General features: G+C 32.2%; 1 protein-coding gene across 1 annotated transcript; it reads right to left on the reverse strand.

Moving 5' to 3' along the window:
* Window positions 1–13,653: 13,653 nt before the first annotated feature.
* On the reverse strand, window positions 13,654–17,744 carry LOC108334016 (flavin-containing monooxygenase FMO GS-OX-like 2). The gene is made up of 7 exons (XM_017569596.2): window positions 17,125–17,744; window positions 16,888–16,958; window positions 16,053–16,202; window positions 15,751–15,833; window positions 15,246–15,381; window positions 14,530–14,703; window positions 13,654–13,999 (listed from the first exon to the last, which is right to left on the reverse strand). The coding sequence occupies exons 1-7, from the start codon at window positions 17,648–17,650 to the stop codon at window positions 13,817–13,819; spliced, it is 1,323 nt and encodes a 440-aa protein (XP_017425085.1). The 5' UTR covers window positions 17,651–17,744; the 3' UTR covers window positions 13,654–13,816.
* Between the last annotated feature and the right edge of the window lie 231 nt (window positions 17,745–17,975).

A 17,975-nucleotide genomic window follows, 5' to 3' on the forward strand; every position in this document is an offset into this window, starting at 1 on the left:
TATAATACATTCACCCGACTCATTTATAAGCTTCAAATTTTTTTGTCATCCATAATTATTACAAATAAAAATATATTTTGAGATATTTTTATATTCATTTATATATTATTATTAGATAATATAAGTAAGAATAAAATATTAAGCTTACAAATATATGGTTGAAGGGACAGAAGGAAGAGGTGAAAAGTGAAAGGTAGGACAACTTACATTTTTTTTTCTTGTTTTCCTTAAAGAAGTGAAAAGTGTGAGAAGAAGTGAAAAGTGAAAAGTAGGACAGCTTACATCTTTCTTTTTCTTGTTTTCCTTTTTGTTTTTTTGTTTGTATGTGATGTATTATTTTATGAGTCTAAATTATGAAATAAATGTTACTTAGTATAATTATGATGACATATAAATGTATGTTTGTGTAATGGTGACTCAATGAAAGGTAGGCAATATGTTAGTCTTTAGTGATGAGTGTGAGTATTCATTTCGTCCACAATGTCTTAGATGCAATTTTAACTTTAGAGTATAAATTTTTAATTTGGCCCTCAAGATGGGTGGTTCATCTAGATTTGTTAAACAATAATCAATTTTACCCATACTTTAAGGTAAAAGTATGATTACTTAATTTCTTATATTCTCAAAACATAATAATGTTTTCCTTCTTCATTCAGAATTATGATTTGTATTAATAAGGATTATTTAGGGTCATATATGAAACTCATGTATGAATAAAAGTCATAAAATGAGATGCTCCCAAGTTTCAAGGGAGAAAAAAGAACCGCTCAACTCAAAATGTGTTTTCTACATGTGATTTCGATATGAAATTCACATATATTTTAGTTGATTGAAAAAGGACAATATTTGGTTCAAGAATTTTGAAAGATGTTCTTGTACAAGATGATATGTTGGTTACAAAACTAACGACAAATGCACCAGTCATGGTGATAAATTTATACACATGAAAATGAAAAATCTTCATACATAGTGATAAAATTATAAACGTAAAAATGAATTAAAAAATAAAAAAATTATCAAAACAATATTTTACATAATAAAAATAACTAACAAATAAAGTATTAAAAAAGCTAAAAAAATAAAACAATCGGATACATCATTAAATAAAATCACATAAAAAAATGCATAATTAAAGATATTATAAGATAAAAAATACCTTCGATATCCAAATATAAAAAAGTCGAATCATTGAAAGATAATAAAAATCATTTTAACAAAACAATTTTTTTTCAAATAAAAAATTAAAAGTAAAAAAAGAATAAAGAAGATAAAGTTTTATATTGTAACATCCCAAAATACAGTAATAACCATAATCAGAATTAATTACACTTAATGATAAAAATTCAGTCTTAATTTAACGGAAGTAAAGGTTTAGGTTGATCGACCTTACAAGAAGTTGAATAAGAAAACACGCTCGACATAACCGCACCCGACCCTACGGTTACAAAGTGTGGATACATACCGAACGACCAAAAAATATAAAGGTCGATCCCAAAAATCAAAAATACAAAGAAGCACCTAATCTAACAACTAACCGAACATCTACTGTTCGCACTTCACTTCAACATCTACAAGAGTTGCTTCCTCCAGATTCTCCTCTTCCAATGCTTCCTCTAATAACGCCTCGCCCTCTGCTCACATCCACACGGATGATCATTGCATAGACAGGACGGACGTACAATGACGATCGACAACACAAAGAAGGACGAAAGGGTAAGCTTACGTAATTTAAATTCATACTTCATCATTTATATTCAAACAAACACACGATCAGCACATATACATACACATCAATCAACACATGAATATATCAATACTAGACCGACCGTCCGGACTGTATGAATCTGTGTAGTTACAAGCGTCCTTGCACCCGAGTGATGTAGTAACTGGGATACACCAAACAGCTGCCACTCGAGGTAAGTCCGTTCTTACGTCGCCCATGTTAACTTATGGACTAAGGACCTCCTGCCGTTCCCACACATGAATACCCCCTTCTACTTGAAGAGGCGTATCACGGAACATCAAGATGGACAGCGAGTCTTAACTAATCCACAGTCATACTTTACCAAATCAATATCCAATATAGAATTAAGAGTCGTTCCTCCTTGGAACACTCGTTCAAATACCAAAATCATAATTTCACTTCTCATAGTGCTCGCACACCTTAATACTTCCTTTTATTCACATTCTCATTCTATGTTCCACTTTCTTAAAGAGACGAACGTTCAACCCCCTTCATAATGAGGGCAACCGTGGAGAACAAGACCGAAGAATTTACTCCATTCCAAAACAGATTGGAACCAATTACCAATTAGATGGACGACCTGTATTAATCAAGGTTACTCGACACTGTCGGTAGACACTGATGAATGATCTGTGGTTCACAAGGGTGATCGACACAGTAGGTCGACACAGATGGATGATCTGTTAGTCACAAGAGTGATCGACACAGTAGGTCGACACAGATAGATGATCTGTAGTCACAAGGATGATCGACACAGTAGGTCGACACAGATGGATGATCTGTTAGTTACAAGAGTGATCGACACAGTAGGTCGACACAGATAGATGATCTGTAGTCACAAGGATGATCGACACAGTAGGTCGACACAGATGGATGATCTGTTAGTTACAAGAGTGATCGACACAGTAGGTCGACACAGATAGATGATCTGTAGTCACAAGGATGATCGACACAGTAGGTCGACACAGATGGATGGATCTGTATTATCCAAGACTTTTCCAGAAAAGAGTAAGAGCGCTTAGTGTAAGACCGAGCACTACCCAATACGATTACTATGAGTAAGGTCGACACTGCTCATTATGATGCTCAAAATAAAAGACCTACATAGCTCATGCTCTACCAGAATCCTTCCCAAATGAAAGTATTCCAATCCAAAGAAGTTTACTAGAACACCAAACGGTCGATAACCGTTTAATGTCGGACAGACGTTGTCGTAGGGAAGTTGATATTCAAGTTTCACTTACATTCACTCGTTTCTAAGCATGTATATTTCATAATCATACGTATCACCCATATCATACATTTCAACCAACATATATCATATTCATTCAGTACCGCGACGTTCGACCATGCATACTCAACCGACATACATTTCACACTTTCAGTTCATATCATGTTTACATACAACATACAAGTATAAATTAAATTACTAAGCTTCCCTTACCTGGATAGTAGTGTTCGTCTAACAGTATAACTTGGACTTGCCCAACTATGGCTTTCTACTCTCCACGATCTTTCTTACGCTCTTCAACTAAGTCTACCCAAAAGAAAACTCAGAGAACTCAGTTTATACCCTTGCATGCGACTGAATCTTAGTTTGCAGGTAATACAGAAGTAAGCGTTCAGAGTCAAGCGACTTACCGGTTACAGAACTAGGATCAGTTCGGTTCGGATTGAAGCTCACGGTGCGAGGGATGTTCCTACGGTTCTGAAACGGGATCGGAGAAGAAGGTGATGAGTTACAGTAGAGAGAAGGTGAAGGTTTCCAGAGAGAAGTTGGAGAAAAATGAAAGGTTGATTTTCTGAGAAAGAAGATGAGTGGTGCAGGTGAGTGGAAGGGTTTTTTCAAAAATCATTTTTGTTCATTCTCATTCCAGTCGAACGAGCGTCTCCTCTGCGGACACCTGCACTCACACTTCTGATTTCAAAATTTTCCACTCGACACATGGCACTCGTGCATGCGATGCAAAGTGGGTTTTAATTACCCAGATCAGTGACGTGGCGTGTGTTTTAATGGTGATGTGACAGAGATTATTAGTGTTAGTTTTCTGGGGTCTCACATATATCATCTAATAAACGAAGAATTGTAGCAATTGAATATTTGAAATTGAAAATCAAACTTTTTATATGAAAAAATAAACTATAACTAAAAATATTCAAAATGAGTAAAAATAATCAAAAATAAAACCTAAAATCTATTTTATTAAAATTGATAATACATTATTTAAACAAAACTAAAAAAAAAGCATGATAAAAATTGTTATAAGATAAAAGTATCACAAAGATAAATTTTGTAAATATAAACAAATCATCCAATTAAAAGAAAGAATATATATATATATATATATATATATATATATATATATATATATATATATATATATATATATTAGGTTGACTTTTTTTTTTCTGTTCATATATCACAGAAAAGGAAAACGGTTTGTTGGATCTAAGGCACGCAAAAACTGATAAATGTATAATAGATTCTGTAAATTAGAGCCGTGTATATTAAAAAAAGTAGTGAAGTGTGGTGTAGAGAAAAAATATTTTAGTATTAATTTTTTGGAAAGAGAGAGAAAACTTAATAAAAATATTAAAACAAAACAAACAAACATTTTTATTTAGTTATCCTTTTCATATTCCTTTTTATTTGTTTAAAACAAAAACTTAAAACACAATTTAGTATTTTGTTTATTATTTATTCATATTTTTATATTTTATATTTTCTTAACTTCACTAGTTTTGTCTTTACTTGTTTAAATTTATTTAATATTTCTTTCATTAATTAACTTCACTATTTATTCATTAATTATATTTTATTACTTTTGTATTTTGTATTACTATTATTATAAGATGAAATTCGATGTTGTAATATAGTTATTCTGAAATTTTGTATTTAGAATGTAATATATTATCTTATCTCAAAATATATATTATCTTATCTTAATATTTATTATCTTATCTTAATTTATATTATCTTATTTTAATATATTATCTTATCTTAATAGATATTTTCTTATCTTAATAAATATATATTCTTTAAATTTTAAATATTTGTACGTATATTTACATATAAAGTTTATTCAAATTTTAACTAATTAATTATCAATTAAAATTATCTCATGATAATAAATCTTTTAATCTTTTTATTTTATTTTATCTCATTTTATTTTATATCTTTAGTTTGTTTACCAAAGACTTAAAAAGTCTATAAAAACAATCTTGAATTCACACAAAATACTCATTCATTCTCTTACTAAAAAATTCTTTCTTATTTCAGTGTGAGTATTGAAAAGAGTTTTTTTTTTCTTGTCAACTCTCATTCAATATTTGTCTTTCTCTTACTATTCAAGACTTGGCTTCAAAGAATCGTCGCAAGGAATTTACAAATTTGGAAAATACATCATTTTTTCTCCAACTTGATTCGACAACAGTCTTTGTTTTGTTTAGGTAAGATCACATCATGTACGTTTAAAATTTGATCGATAGATTTGTAGATTATTCTAAACTATGTAATGCACAAAATTTTGTTATTATGTATATAAATATTTTTTCATTTTCTTTTTGAAGGTTTAAAAGGTGAAAAGAATATGAGACCAAATATCAATGAATCCCAAGATTTTGAAGGATCGTCAAAGAATTGCTTTTGCTCTCAAGAATATTTGATTCATGAGAATGGTCATAATGCTTCTTATTCACCACTTCTCATAAACTACAGAAACTATGTCTTATATCATAGTGAAGAACGTCTTGAAAAAAGACTCACAAAGAGTGATGTGAATGTTAATTTAAATAGACTTCTTTTCAATAAAAAAGAAGCTGAAAAATATTTTTTACCAATATTGAAAGATGATGATGATATCCAAAAGGGAGTAGAGGTTTGTGCCTACGATGATTATGGGAATCTTTATTCACTGGCCTTCAAGAAGTGGGCAAATAAATACTATGTGTTGAATGGCGAGTGGAAAGTTTTCTTCGAAAATCATAAATTGCAAAGCAATGATATCATTAGAACATGGATGTTTCGTCATTCAGAACATTCAAAGCTATGTCTCGCACTAGAATTTAAAAAGATTGAAATATAGTCCTAGTTGACTTAATGAAATGTTATAGAATTACGTTGGAGTTTTATTTTTTAAGAATAGTACATTCTAAATGAATTGTTCATCAAAATTTCTTATTTTTAATGTTGTAAAAATTATATATTTGATTTTCATAATAGTTTTTCTAAAATTATTTGATATCACGAGTTCCATTTTAACTAGTTATATATATATATATATATATATATATATATATATATATATATATATATATATATATATATATATATATATATATTAGAATACGTTGTGGTAACTATTAGGTATATTTTTTTATAATTTCTTTATATTATGGATTTTTTCATTTGAAAAGGATATTAATATTTATTAATTATTAGAATGAGTTTTTTATGCATTTTAAAAATAGGGTTTGAATATTTTAAGATTTTAAAAGTGAATGAGACATGTGTGGAGTGTTTTAAAAGAAAAATAGGAATTTCAATCGATGTAATTTCAACGTATATTATGATGTTTAACTTGCACTTCTGATAAATATAAATTACTATAGGTTACTAATTTTGTACAGGTGAGTTTTCTCAATTCTTAATAATGTGATTAAGTTATACGATATTTTTAATAAATTAGATATTTATGAACGAATATATATGTAATAAATATGATCATGAACTAGTAATATTAAGTTTGTGATGGATAAGAGGTGATCCAAACTCATAATATATTGAAAATTAGATAAATGAAATTTTCTATAAAGATTAATTATACTTATAAAGAAATCATTGTTATCTTTGGATCAACATTTTAAACTATGTATTAAAAATTTAAATTTATTGTGAAAGTTTGAAAAATCAAATGTGTCAAATGTACTTCATAACCGAGTTAACTTATAAAAATATAAGGAGCAATTTGCATTTCTAATGTCAACATTTATTCCAAGTTCTAAATTCCTGAAAATGACATTGATATGTATTTACAATATTTAATTGATAAATTAAAAAAATTGTGTAAAAAATGGTGTAGAGACATTTGATGCCTCAATAAAAGAATCATTTCAATTATACATGCATTAATTTTTTGAGCTATTAATGATTTTTCTGCATAGAAAATCTATCGAGATGAAGTACTAAAGGAAAATCGTCCAAGGTTTCAAAAATAGATCATAAATTTTTTTATGAATCTTATTATCTTATTTAGAATGAGATGCAACGTTAAGTATCACATCAAACACAAAAAATAAAGGCAAGAAAACATAAGAGACACATAATTTTATTTTAAAAGATACTAACGAGACAATGTTATGAAGCTTGGTAGGAGACAATCTTAACAAGCTCGATAAGAGACAACCTTAACCAGCTCGATAGGAGACAACTGTTGGGTACAAACAAAGTTCCACATCATATAAAATAAGATATGGACATGGCTTTATATACACATAAGATACCTCAATTGGTAAGAGACCTTTTGGAGTGCGACAAAAAAAGTAGAAATTTTGGTGGGCTAAACTTATTCCTAAATTTTGTCACTTTCTATGTGAAGATGCTATTAGAAAGTGAGTTTATGCCTAACTCATCCCCACAAAACCGGCTTGTAGGGTGATGTTTGCACCTCACTTATATATTATAATTTGGCCTTATCTCTAGTCGATGTGGGACTTCCAACACACCCCCTTCACGCCGAGGTATAGACATCTCGTGCGTGATAGTAGAAATTGGGTGGTCCGATAACGGCCCGATTGCGGGTGGAATAGAAGAAATAGAATGCCCACTTAGAACTCGCTAGGATAGACTCTAACCTGGCTCTGATACCATATTAGAAAGTGAGTTTATGCCTAACTCGATATTGGATTTAATTTATTTTCCGTTCATATCTGTGCATTTATCTTCATATATTTATATTCTATTTTTATATTTATATTCCGTTTATATATTGTTTCAAACAATTATATACATGTAAAATTGTACTCTCTTCTTATGGAATAAGAAATACAATTCCTATCCTTTCTTTTCTCATAACATGGTATCAGAAGAAAATTAATTTTTTATCACGTTCTTCCGCAACCAATTCTTTTCCTGTCCAGATCTTCATTTTCTACCTTTCGTTCTTGGCTTTTCTGCCTTTTTCTTCTCCTTTTATGGCTACTCCCTCTGTTACTCTCGCATCGTTGCGAGATACAACACATGACTATTACATTCATCCTAATGAGAATCCTTCATTGGTGCTTGTTTCCCCGATTCTTGAAGGTCACAATTATCATGGATGGGCTCGCTCGATGTCTATGGCACTACAAATGAAGAATAAATTTGGCTTTGTTGATGGTTCCATTCCTTGTCCAGCTGGTACAGATCCAATGGTTCAAGCATGGAAGCGTTGCAATAATCTAGTTTTATCTTGGATCAATCATTCTGTTTCTCATGAGATTGCTACAAGTATTATTTGGATTGACTCTGCTGCTACGGCATGGAAGGATCTCAAAGATCGTTTCTCCCAAGGTGATTCTGTTCGAATTTCACAATTGCATCAAGATCTTTATTCAATGCATCAATCTGATCTAAGTGTTACTGCATATTACACTAAAATGAAGATTCTCTGGGATGAACTTTGCAATTTTCGCCCTATTCATGAATGCCAATCTTCTGCTTCTTGTTGTGTTGTTTCTAAGACAATGAAGGAATATCGTGAAAATGATTGTGTTCTTTGTTTTCTTAGAGGCTTGAATGATAATTACTCTATTGTTCGCTCTCAGATCCTTCTCATGGATCCCTTGCCTTCTTTACCCAAAATTTTTTCGATGATAATTCAACATGAGCGACAATTACAATCAGGAATTCTTTCTCAACCTCCAGTCATGGCGTCACAAGTTTCTCAATCTAAACCTTCTTTTTCTACCTTCAATGGCAGAGGTAAACCCTCTCCTGCCAATGATTATGGCCGGGGAAGATCTTCATATCAAGGTTCTCAGGCTCGTTATCAAGGTTCTCTCAGGCTCGTTCCTCAGGGGGAAGGTTTGGTGCACCTCGACAATGCACTCACTATGGCAGGACAAACCACACCATTGATACTTGCTTTCTAATACATGGATTACCACCTGATCTCAAATCCAAAAGAGTCCACAATGTTACAACAGATTCTTCTACAGTAGTTCCTTCTTATAATAATTCTCCGGCACAATCACATTCCGCAATTTTGGGTCTTTCTCAAGAGCAAATTCATGGTTTATTGGCACTTCTTCCTCAATCTAATCCCACAATCCCACATTCTACTAATCTAGTGAGCTCTCATAATGCTTCCACTTCTTCCCAGGCTCAAGGTAATATCTATTCCAAATGGATTCTAGACACAGGTGCTACTGATCATATATCTAATTCTTTGTCTCATTTTATTTCTTATCATAGAATCTCACCAATTACAGTATCACTACCCAACAAGAACTCTTCATTTGCTCATTTTTCTGGCACTGTTTCACTTAGCCCACACCTTACTTTACATAATGTCTTGTTTATTCCTAATTTTTCTGTCAATCTTATTTCGGTCACAAAGTTAACTAAATCTCTATCTTGTAAACTTAACATTTCTGAATTTTCCTGTGAAATACAGGACAAGTCAACCCTGCAGATGATTGGCAAAGCTGAAGAAAGAGATGGCTTGTATGTCATGATAGTTCCTGCACCCACACCCCTTGATTCACCAGCTGCTATTACTTCTGAGAATTCTATTGCTTGTTCTACAATAAGACATAACTCTATAGATATTTGGCACTATAGACTAGGGCATCCTTCTTTTTCTTGTTATACCAAATTACGCAACATGTATGCCACTTTACCCAATACAAAATACACGCATTGTGATGCTTGTCATTATTCTAAGCAAAGAAAATTACCTTTTCAATTAAGTACTACTGTTTCAAAAGCTCCTTTTGATTTAATTCATGTTGATATTTGGGGGCCCTATAGTACTTCTTCTGTTGATGGTTTCAAATATTTCTTAACTATAGTGGATGATATGTCTAGATACACATGGATTAAATTAATGACAAGTAAATCAGATACAAGATCACAACTTATTGGCTTTGTTTCTTATATAAAAACACAATTTGGCATTGATGTAAAAGCTGTTAGATCAGATAATGGTAATGAGTTTGCAATGACAGATTTTTATAGACAAAAAGGGATACAACATCAATTATCATGTGTTGAAACACCTCAACAAAATGGAGTCGTTGAGAGAAAACATCAACACATTCTCAATGTTGCTAGATCTTTAATGTTTCAATCCCATTTGCCCATAATTTTCTGGTCTTTTGCTGTTCGTTATGCTGTGCAACTCATTAATATTTTACCTTCCAAAGTTTTGACATATTTTTCTCCATCTCAGCTGTTACATAATGTTAAACCTGACATTACTTCTTACGAGTTTTTGGCTTACTTTGCTATGCTTCAACTCTTCAAACTCATAGAACAAAATTTCAACCTCGTGCAAGAAAATGTGTTTTACTGGGTTTTAAAACAGGAGTGAAAGGCTACCTTTTGTTAGATTTCAATTCTAGGGAAATTTTTCTATCAAGGAATGTAGTATTTTATGAAAATATATTTCCTTTTCTTACTAGTGACAAACACTCACTTATTAATACACAAAATTCCTTGGATTTTGTCACCAAAATTATTTCACCTCCATCACCTCTTTTCTCAGAAGTTACTGATCAACCCTATTTACCACTTACATCTCCTCCTTCTATTGTTTCCGACCCTGTTATTTTCTCTTCTCAGCCTGTTTCTGTTGAACCTATCACTGCTACTCCACAAAGGAAATCAATTAGGCCAAAACATACACCATCTTACCTGCAGGACTATCATTGCAACATGTCATCTACTTCTTCCGCCACTCAGTCATCCACAGGTACCTTATATCCTATCTCTTCATATCTATCATATGATGCATTATCATCTCTTCATAAATCATATATCCTTAATCTTTCCCAAGTTAGTGAACCTAAAACCTATAACCAAGCCATCAAACATGATTGTTGGAGAAATGCCATGGATCAAGAAATTGCAGCTTTAGAAAATACCAAAACTTGGGTTTTGACTGATCTACCTAATGGAAAGCAACCTATCGGATGTAAATGGGTATACAAAATAAAGAGGCATGCTGATGGGAGTATTGAACGATACAAGGCAAGGCTTGTAGCCAAAGGCTACACACAACAACAAGGTTTAGATTACTTTGAGACTTTTTCACCTGTTGTCAAACTCACAACAGTAAGATTGGTTCTAGCTTTAGCAGCTTCCAAACATTGGTATTTACATCAACTAGATGTAACTAATGCCTTTTTACATGGGGATCTAGATGAAGAAGTATACATGTCTCTTCCTCTTGGTTATAAATCTGAAAAATCAGGACAAGTTTGCAAGTTGTTGAAGTCTTTATATGGACTCAAACAAGCCTCTAGACAATGGAATTACAAGTTGACAACTACTTTACTTTCTTTGGGCTACACACAATCAAAATCAGATTATTCACTTTTTGTCAAAAGTGATTCTGCTCATATTACCATCTTACTTGTTTATGTAGATGATATAGTTTTGGCAGGTGATGACATCCAGGAAATCTAAACTGTGAAGGCTCTATTGAATGCAAAGTTCAAGATTAAAGACTTAGGCCAACTCAAGTATTTTCTGGGCTTAGAAATTGCAAGATCTCAACAGGGCATTAATTTGTCACAAAGGAAGTATGCTCTAGAGTTACTAGAAGATGCAGGATTGTTGGGGTGTCAACCTGTTTCTACTCCTATACAGCCAGGCACAAAATTTTCCAAGACAGAAGGGAAACCCTATTCAGATGTGCAGGCCTATAGAAGACTTATTGGCAGGTTACTATATCTAACCAACACAAGACCAGATTTATGTTTCGCTGTTAGTACTCTCAGTCAATTTCTTTCCAATCCTTTGGAAGATCACTATGCAGCAGCAATAAGAATCCTGAGATATATCAAGAACAATCCAGGACAAGGATTATTCTTTCCCTCCAACACAGAACATGCTCTAAAGGCTTTTAGTGATTCTGATTGGGCTGCTTGCCCTGACACTAGAAGGTCTGTGACTGGTTTTAATGTGTTCTATGGTGCATCATTAATTAGCTGGAAATCCAAGAAGCAAGGTACTATATCTAGATCATCAACCGAAGCAGAATATAGAGCTTTAGCTTCCACAACATGTGAAATTCAATGGCTTCTGTATTTGCTCCATTATTTGAAACAACCTCTACCACAACCAGTTTCTCTGTTTTGTGACAATCAATCTGCTATACAAATTGCACAAAATCCAGCCATGCATGAAAGAACAAAGCATATTGAAATTGATTGTCATCTCATAAGAGATAAAGTTCAAGCTGGTATAATTAAGCTCCTGTCCATTCCTACTTCAGCACAACTTGCAGACATTCATACTAAAGCTTTGCATCCAGCACAATTTCAATCTTTGTTGTCCAAGCTGAGCATTAAGGATAAGCTTGAGGGGGATATTGGATTTAATTTATTTTCCGTTCATATCTGTGCATTTATCTTCATATATTTATATTCTATTTTTATATTTATATTCCGATTATATATTGTTTCAAACAATTATATACATGTAAAATTGTACTATCTTCTTATGGAATAAGAAATACAATTCCTATCCTTTCTTTTCTCATAACAGATGCATATTTAGATCTCTTTGATGCATTTATCTACCAATTTTTTCATAACATTTGTACATCTCAACCGTCATGAAAATGTATTATCAAACTTTTTATATGAAAAAATAAACTATAACTAAAAATATTCAAAATGAGTAAAAATAATCAAAAATAAAACCTAAAATCTATTTTATTAAAATTGATAATACATTATTTAAACAAAACTAAAAAAAAGCATGATAAAAATTGTTATAAGATAAAAGTATCACAAAGATAAATTTTGTAAATATAAACAAATCATACAATTAAAAGAAAGAATATATATATATATATATATATATATATATATATATATATATATATATATATATATATATATATATATATATATATTAGGGTGACTAATAAACTGCATATACTTTAGGAGTTTATACAACAACAAATGAAGACTATGTATAAATTGACACAAGTATAATAAATTTTTCGTCAAAAGAAACGAATCGAATTATAGTCACAAAAACAATCGAGAGAAAAAATATCCAAAAAAATTCCATAATAAAATATGTTCCAAATTTTCTAAACGTTATTAACCAAAAAAAAACAAATATTTCTATTTAACAAATATTAAAACTAAATTAAATAAAAATATATATAAAAACTAAAATAAATCATAAAAATAAATATAAATATCAAATTACTAATTAAAAAAAAAAACTCTCATAAACACTAGAAAATCAATAAAGTAGCTAGTAAACCTCTTTGACTAGCCTATTAACTTTACCAAACACACTCTTAATATTTTTCTAAATTCATTTTTATTTATTACCATTTTTAAATAACAATTATAAATACTAATCTTCTTAAATAATAAAGAATTTCGCTACTCAATTAAAAAAAAAAAAAAAACATATTACATAGTCTTTGATGTCATCTTTTACCAATTATGTCAATTACATTGCCTTATCTACATTACAAACCATTTTGTAACATTTTTATTTCTGAACTAATTTGAAAGAAAAAAAGCTTCATTAACTTGTATCCTTATAATATACCTTTCATTTTATTTCTCTTCCTTGTAGTTCATTTTCTTCTACAATTAAATTCCTTTTCGTTTTGGTATCAAAATTCCAAGGTTGGTATCAGAAATTCCACGGGATAGTCTGGCAGAAGGAATCATTGATCTAAGAACCTATAAAACTCGTTTTTCCCCTAAAAAAAAAGTCATCTCAATCGTCTTACTTTTACAGTGTTCAATGTGATTTAACACCAAACTTTTGGTAATTTAAGTTCAGATAGGAAATTACTTACAATACTTCTACAGGGAAAGTACTACATTATTTTATTTTTGTGTAAGAGATGCATCTTTAATGATTGCATTCCAGTGAGCATCATCCCATTGATCTCTGTAATTTTCTAGCGTGCCAAGTAATAAAGGTTTGATGCTCTCTAAATACATTTCCTCTCTCCAGGGCTCTCTAGGAAGCAAACCTACTTCAGCAGCTAACCAATTGCAATAGCCAATCTAGAAGAAAATTTTGCAAATGTGTAAAGATAATCAGAAAGTTAATGTTTGGCACCTTCATTAAAAGAAAAACAAAAGGTAACAGAAATTTTGAAAAGAAACACCATTTAGTATGTCACTTTCTATGAAAGAGTATATTTTTACCAATAAAGGGTGCAAATGAGTGAAGAGAAAAAAAGATAACTACAACATAATCAAGAAAGAAAAGTTATATATTGTTTCACAAACTACTTTACATTTTAGCATTTTCCAATGTGAAAACATTGGAGGAGTTCTACCAAAGAAGTTATGTCATATTTTAGAACTGAACAAGATTCAATAGTTAGAGTAACAACCAAATCAATGTTCATGAAACATTTAGAGTATTTGAAGACCAATTTATGACAAAACTGATGCTACAGATAAATCTTACCAGACTACATGGTTTACTTTTCAAAACTGCTAAAACAAACACACGCTTGTGAATGCTTAAAGATCTTTCAGTATTCATCCCACAAATATTACTGGAAAAGATAAAGAGGGAGAAGTACCTCTTTAAAATGCAAGTAATGAGTCATGTGTCTGGGAAATCCATCTTTTTCTATTTGTTGATAGTATTCCTCAACATAAGCCATCATCTCCTTTTCAGTTGGTAACAGGACCTTACCAGATAAAACACGTGCTACCCACTTGCATTGCAACTCCGTCATTTGGAAGATGATGTCCTGATCACAGTAAATTATATACATTTCAACATACAAGCAATATAATTTTGGTAAATTTTCCGACATGGCATTTTTTTATGATGATAAAGTCCAGGTACACGTAGACTTTGAAGTTATACTTTTGAGACTAATGCTGATTATACATCTAATTCTTAAGATCTAGGAGAGACCAGAAAGAAGAGTGTGAGATAGGATAACTGATGTGATGAAGAGTGTTAGACATCTTAGATATCTTATCTTTTATCTTTTATCTTTTATCTTCTGCTTATATGATATTATTTCCTTCCGATCATTATTTGTATTTTGGACTTATCTCATATTTTCTTTATTATAAATATAGTACCCTACGTGTATTTTCTACACAGAAAATTAATTCTATACCTAGTTTTTACTATATTCAATAAAGAGAGATACAGAAAAAAAATGAGTTGTCGGAAGGAAATGTTGTAAAACTTTGTCGAATGTACTCTTGTTTTCAACATGGGAACAATTGTTTTCAGTGAGTTATGGCGTTACAAGAAGAGAAAACTGTAGCCAATTACCTTTTCAGGAATACCAATGAAAGAGAGCCAAGGAGCCAATGCAGGAGGAAAGACATGCTTGTATAATGGGCCAACACGATTATCCTCAATGGTCACTATTCCATTTGTTTCAAGAAATGGATAGTGATGTTTGTATCTGTCAAAAGTAAGCCATAGATGATGTAAGCAACCAACATCAGAATATAGGTCTTCTTGGCTCTGGTTTTCTTTTTCAAACTATTTTCAAATCAATTCTGAAAAAAACAAATTACAAAATCGGTCTGAAGATCAAAAGTTTGAAAAAAAAGTTTAAAATGAAGTCATGGCTATAAGATCAAATCTCTATTTCAAAATAGTTCATTAGTGAAGCAGTGTTATCCCAGTCTTTTATTGTTTCTGAAATAATAAACTCAAACATCTATATAGTATAATTATTTCCTATCTCTTGAAATACCTTTCTAGTTCAATATTTTAAAAAATAAGACCATAAAACACCTATCATATTATAAATATATTATATGCATACCCAGTGCAGTAGAGTATGACATCTGCATACACAGAGGATCCATCGTCAAAAGCAACCAACCTATCTTCAGATACACATTTTACCTGTACAGACATGATTGATATGAAACTTATTTCACAGGATGCCTACACATTACGCTAGTTATAATGAAGCAAAAACAGCTCCTCACAGACACCAAATGAAATAGGGGACAGCAAAGATCTCATTCCTCATGTCATGTCCAAAGAGCAGAAAAATGTAAATAAGATGTTTTCTGACTAAAAGGCAACAGTAGAAGCTATACTGCCAACTGTTTAGCATACCATTTTATGCTGCCACATGTTATCATGATTTGCTAACTTCACAGCCTTTACATCTGGACTTCTAGTTGCTATATGAACCTCCTTAGCTACTGTTGCAATTTCTATTGAGATGTCAGTGGCACTAGATGCAAATCCAATGACAACCACGACCTGTTAATAAGGAGATATCAATACTTAGTAATTTTAATCAAAACTATTAGGGTTATATTTTAATAAAAAACTATTAGTGATACATTTCATATCCAATTGAATTTTATACTTTGTCATATACAAAGCTACGATATTACTTTAATTATTAAGCATGGAAGTAAAATATCAATTGAAATCAATACATGCAATAAGAAACAGAATATACCAAAGCAACACATTAGAGCTAATTTTCTTACAAAATGGTTTAGGCTTAACTCAATCCTACAAAACCATTTTACTCTTGGAACATGCATAACATAGTGATTGGCCATTTCAATGTATCTAAGATAGACTTTGATACTGTCTCACAAAGTGATTTAGACATAATTCAACCATACAAAATAAACTCATAAAGTGAGGATTTATATATTGTGCTTTGCCACTGTCACTATCTTATTTTATATGGGAGTTGGGTTTTTCCCAATAAATTGTGTTATTTACAATGAGAAAGAAAGCGAGACAGAGTCCTTTGCCTACAAGTCAAAAATGCTTCAACAAACTAGTTAATATGAAGCAGTTATCCATTTGGTTATTGTTGCCTGATACTACTTTGCAATAAAAAATAAGATTTAGAAGATAATTATGGTCCACTAGGAATCTAGGATACGAGATATAGAAAGGTCTTGCTTAACACTGTTTACAGCACCTGATCCCGAAAAGGTTCTGGCACTCGGTAATTGTGACTATGAATTTGGTATCCTGGCCACTTTTCCATCCCTGAAAGACAAACCACAAAAATGAGAAACCCTGTGGAAAGTGAACTGTTTCAACATCTCTCCACAAGCCATAACCTGGGCGAGGAGCATTGTCTCTTGAGCTGGGCGACCATGGCGTCGCTTGAGCGACCACATTTCACTTAAGTATGCAATTATTCTCTACTTACCAGGAATTGTTGGCACCCTGGGTTGGGTGAAGTGACCAGAGCAAACAACAACAGCTCCAACAATCTCCCGACTCAAAACCGAGTCACAAGTCCTTGACTCAACCACCCACGAGTCTCTCCTCTCCGCGACTCGCTCTACCCGAACAACCTCCCACCCGAACCGGATCAACCCGAGAAGCCCGAACTCGTCCGCGAACTTGTTCAGAAACCACAGCACCTCCTCGTGACCCGGAAAAGTCCTCCAGTCCCCATCCGGACGGTCCGGAAATGGGTAGTCGAGAAAGCCCATGAGCTGCCTCGGCAGGTTGGTCCGGAGGGAGCGGTAGAGGCTCGTGTGCACGACCTCCCGGTTCGGATCCGAGCCGACGGGATCGGAGTCGATCCGCTGGTCGTAGCGCCAAGTACCTCCGAGGTGGTGGCTTTTCTCAAACACGACGACGTCGAGGCCCTCGCGGCGGAGCTCTCGAGCGACGGCGAGGCCGGCGACGCCAGCGCCGATGACGGCGACTCTAAGAGGGTGAGACATTGCGATGGAGAAAGGTGCGTCATGGGTGGTGTGATTGGAGCTCTTATTCTTCACACTCTTTGATTGGAATGGAAAAAGTGTTCGTAAGGGAAGTTGAAACTTACTTCTTATCTTAACCTTTGTTTAACCTTTTTGTTTCACCATGGTCATGGAAACTGAGCGTTTGAATAAACTGTGAGATAAATTTATTGCAAATTACTATTTTATTTTATTATATTTATTATTTCTATATTACTTTTTTTATTATTTTAATATTATTATAATGAATAAAACGTGAATATTTATTGATGTTTGTTATATACTTAATGTTTTATGCGTAATAACT

The sequence above is a fragment of the Vigna angularis genome, chromosome 11, assembly GCF_016808095.1.
Source record: "Vigna angularis cultivar LongXiaoDou No.4 chromosome 11, ASM1680809v1, whole genome shotgun sequence".
Lineage (NCBI taxonomy): Eukaryota > Viridiplantae > Streptophyta > Magnoliopsida > Fabales > Fabaceae > Vigna > Vigna angularis.

Coding starts and splice junctions, on each gene's coding strand:
- LOC108334016 (XM_017569596.2), bottom strand. CDS start 17,650: ATGTCTCACCCTCTTAGAGTCGCCGTCATCGGCGCTGGCGTCGCCGGC. Junction 16,959..17,124: donor CAGGGTGCCAACAATTCCTG/GTAAGTAGAGAA, acceptor TTTGTCTTTCAG/GGATGGAAAAGTGGCCAGGA. Junction 14,000..14,529: donor ATTACTTGCATTTTAAAGAG/GTACTTCTCCCT, acceptor ATTTTCTTCTAG/ATTGGCTATTGCAATTGGTT.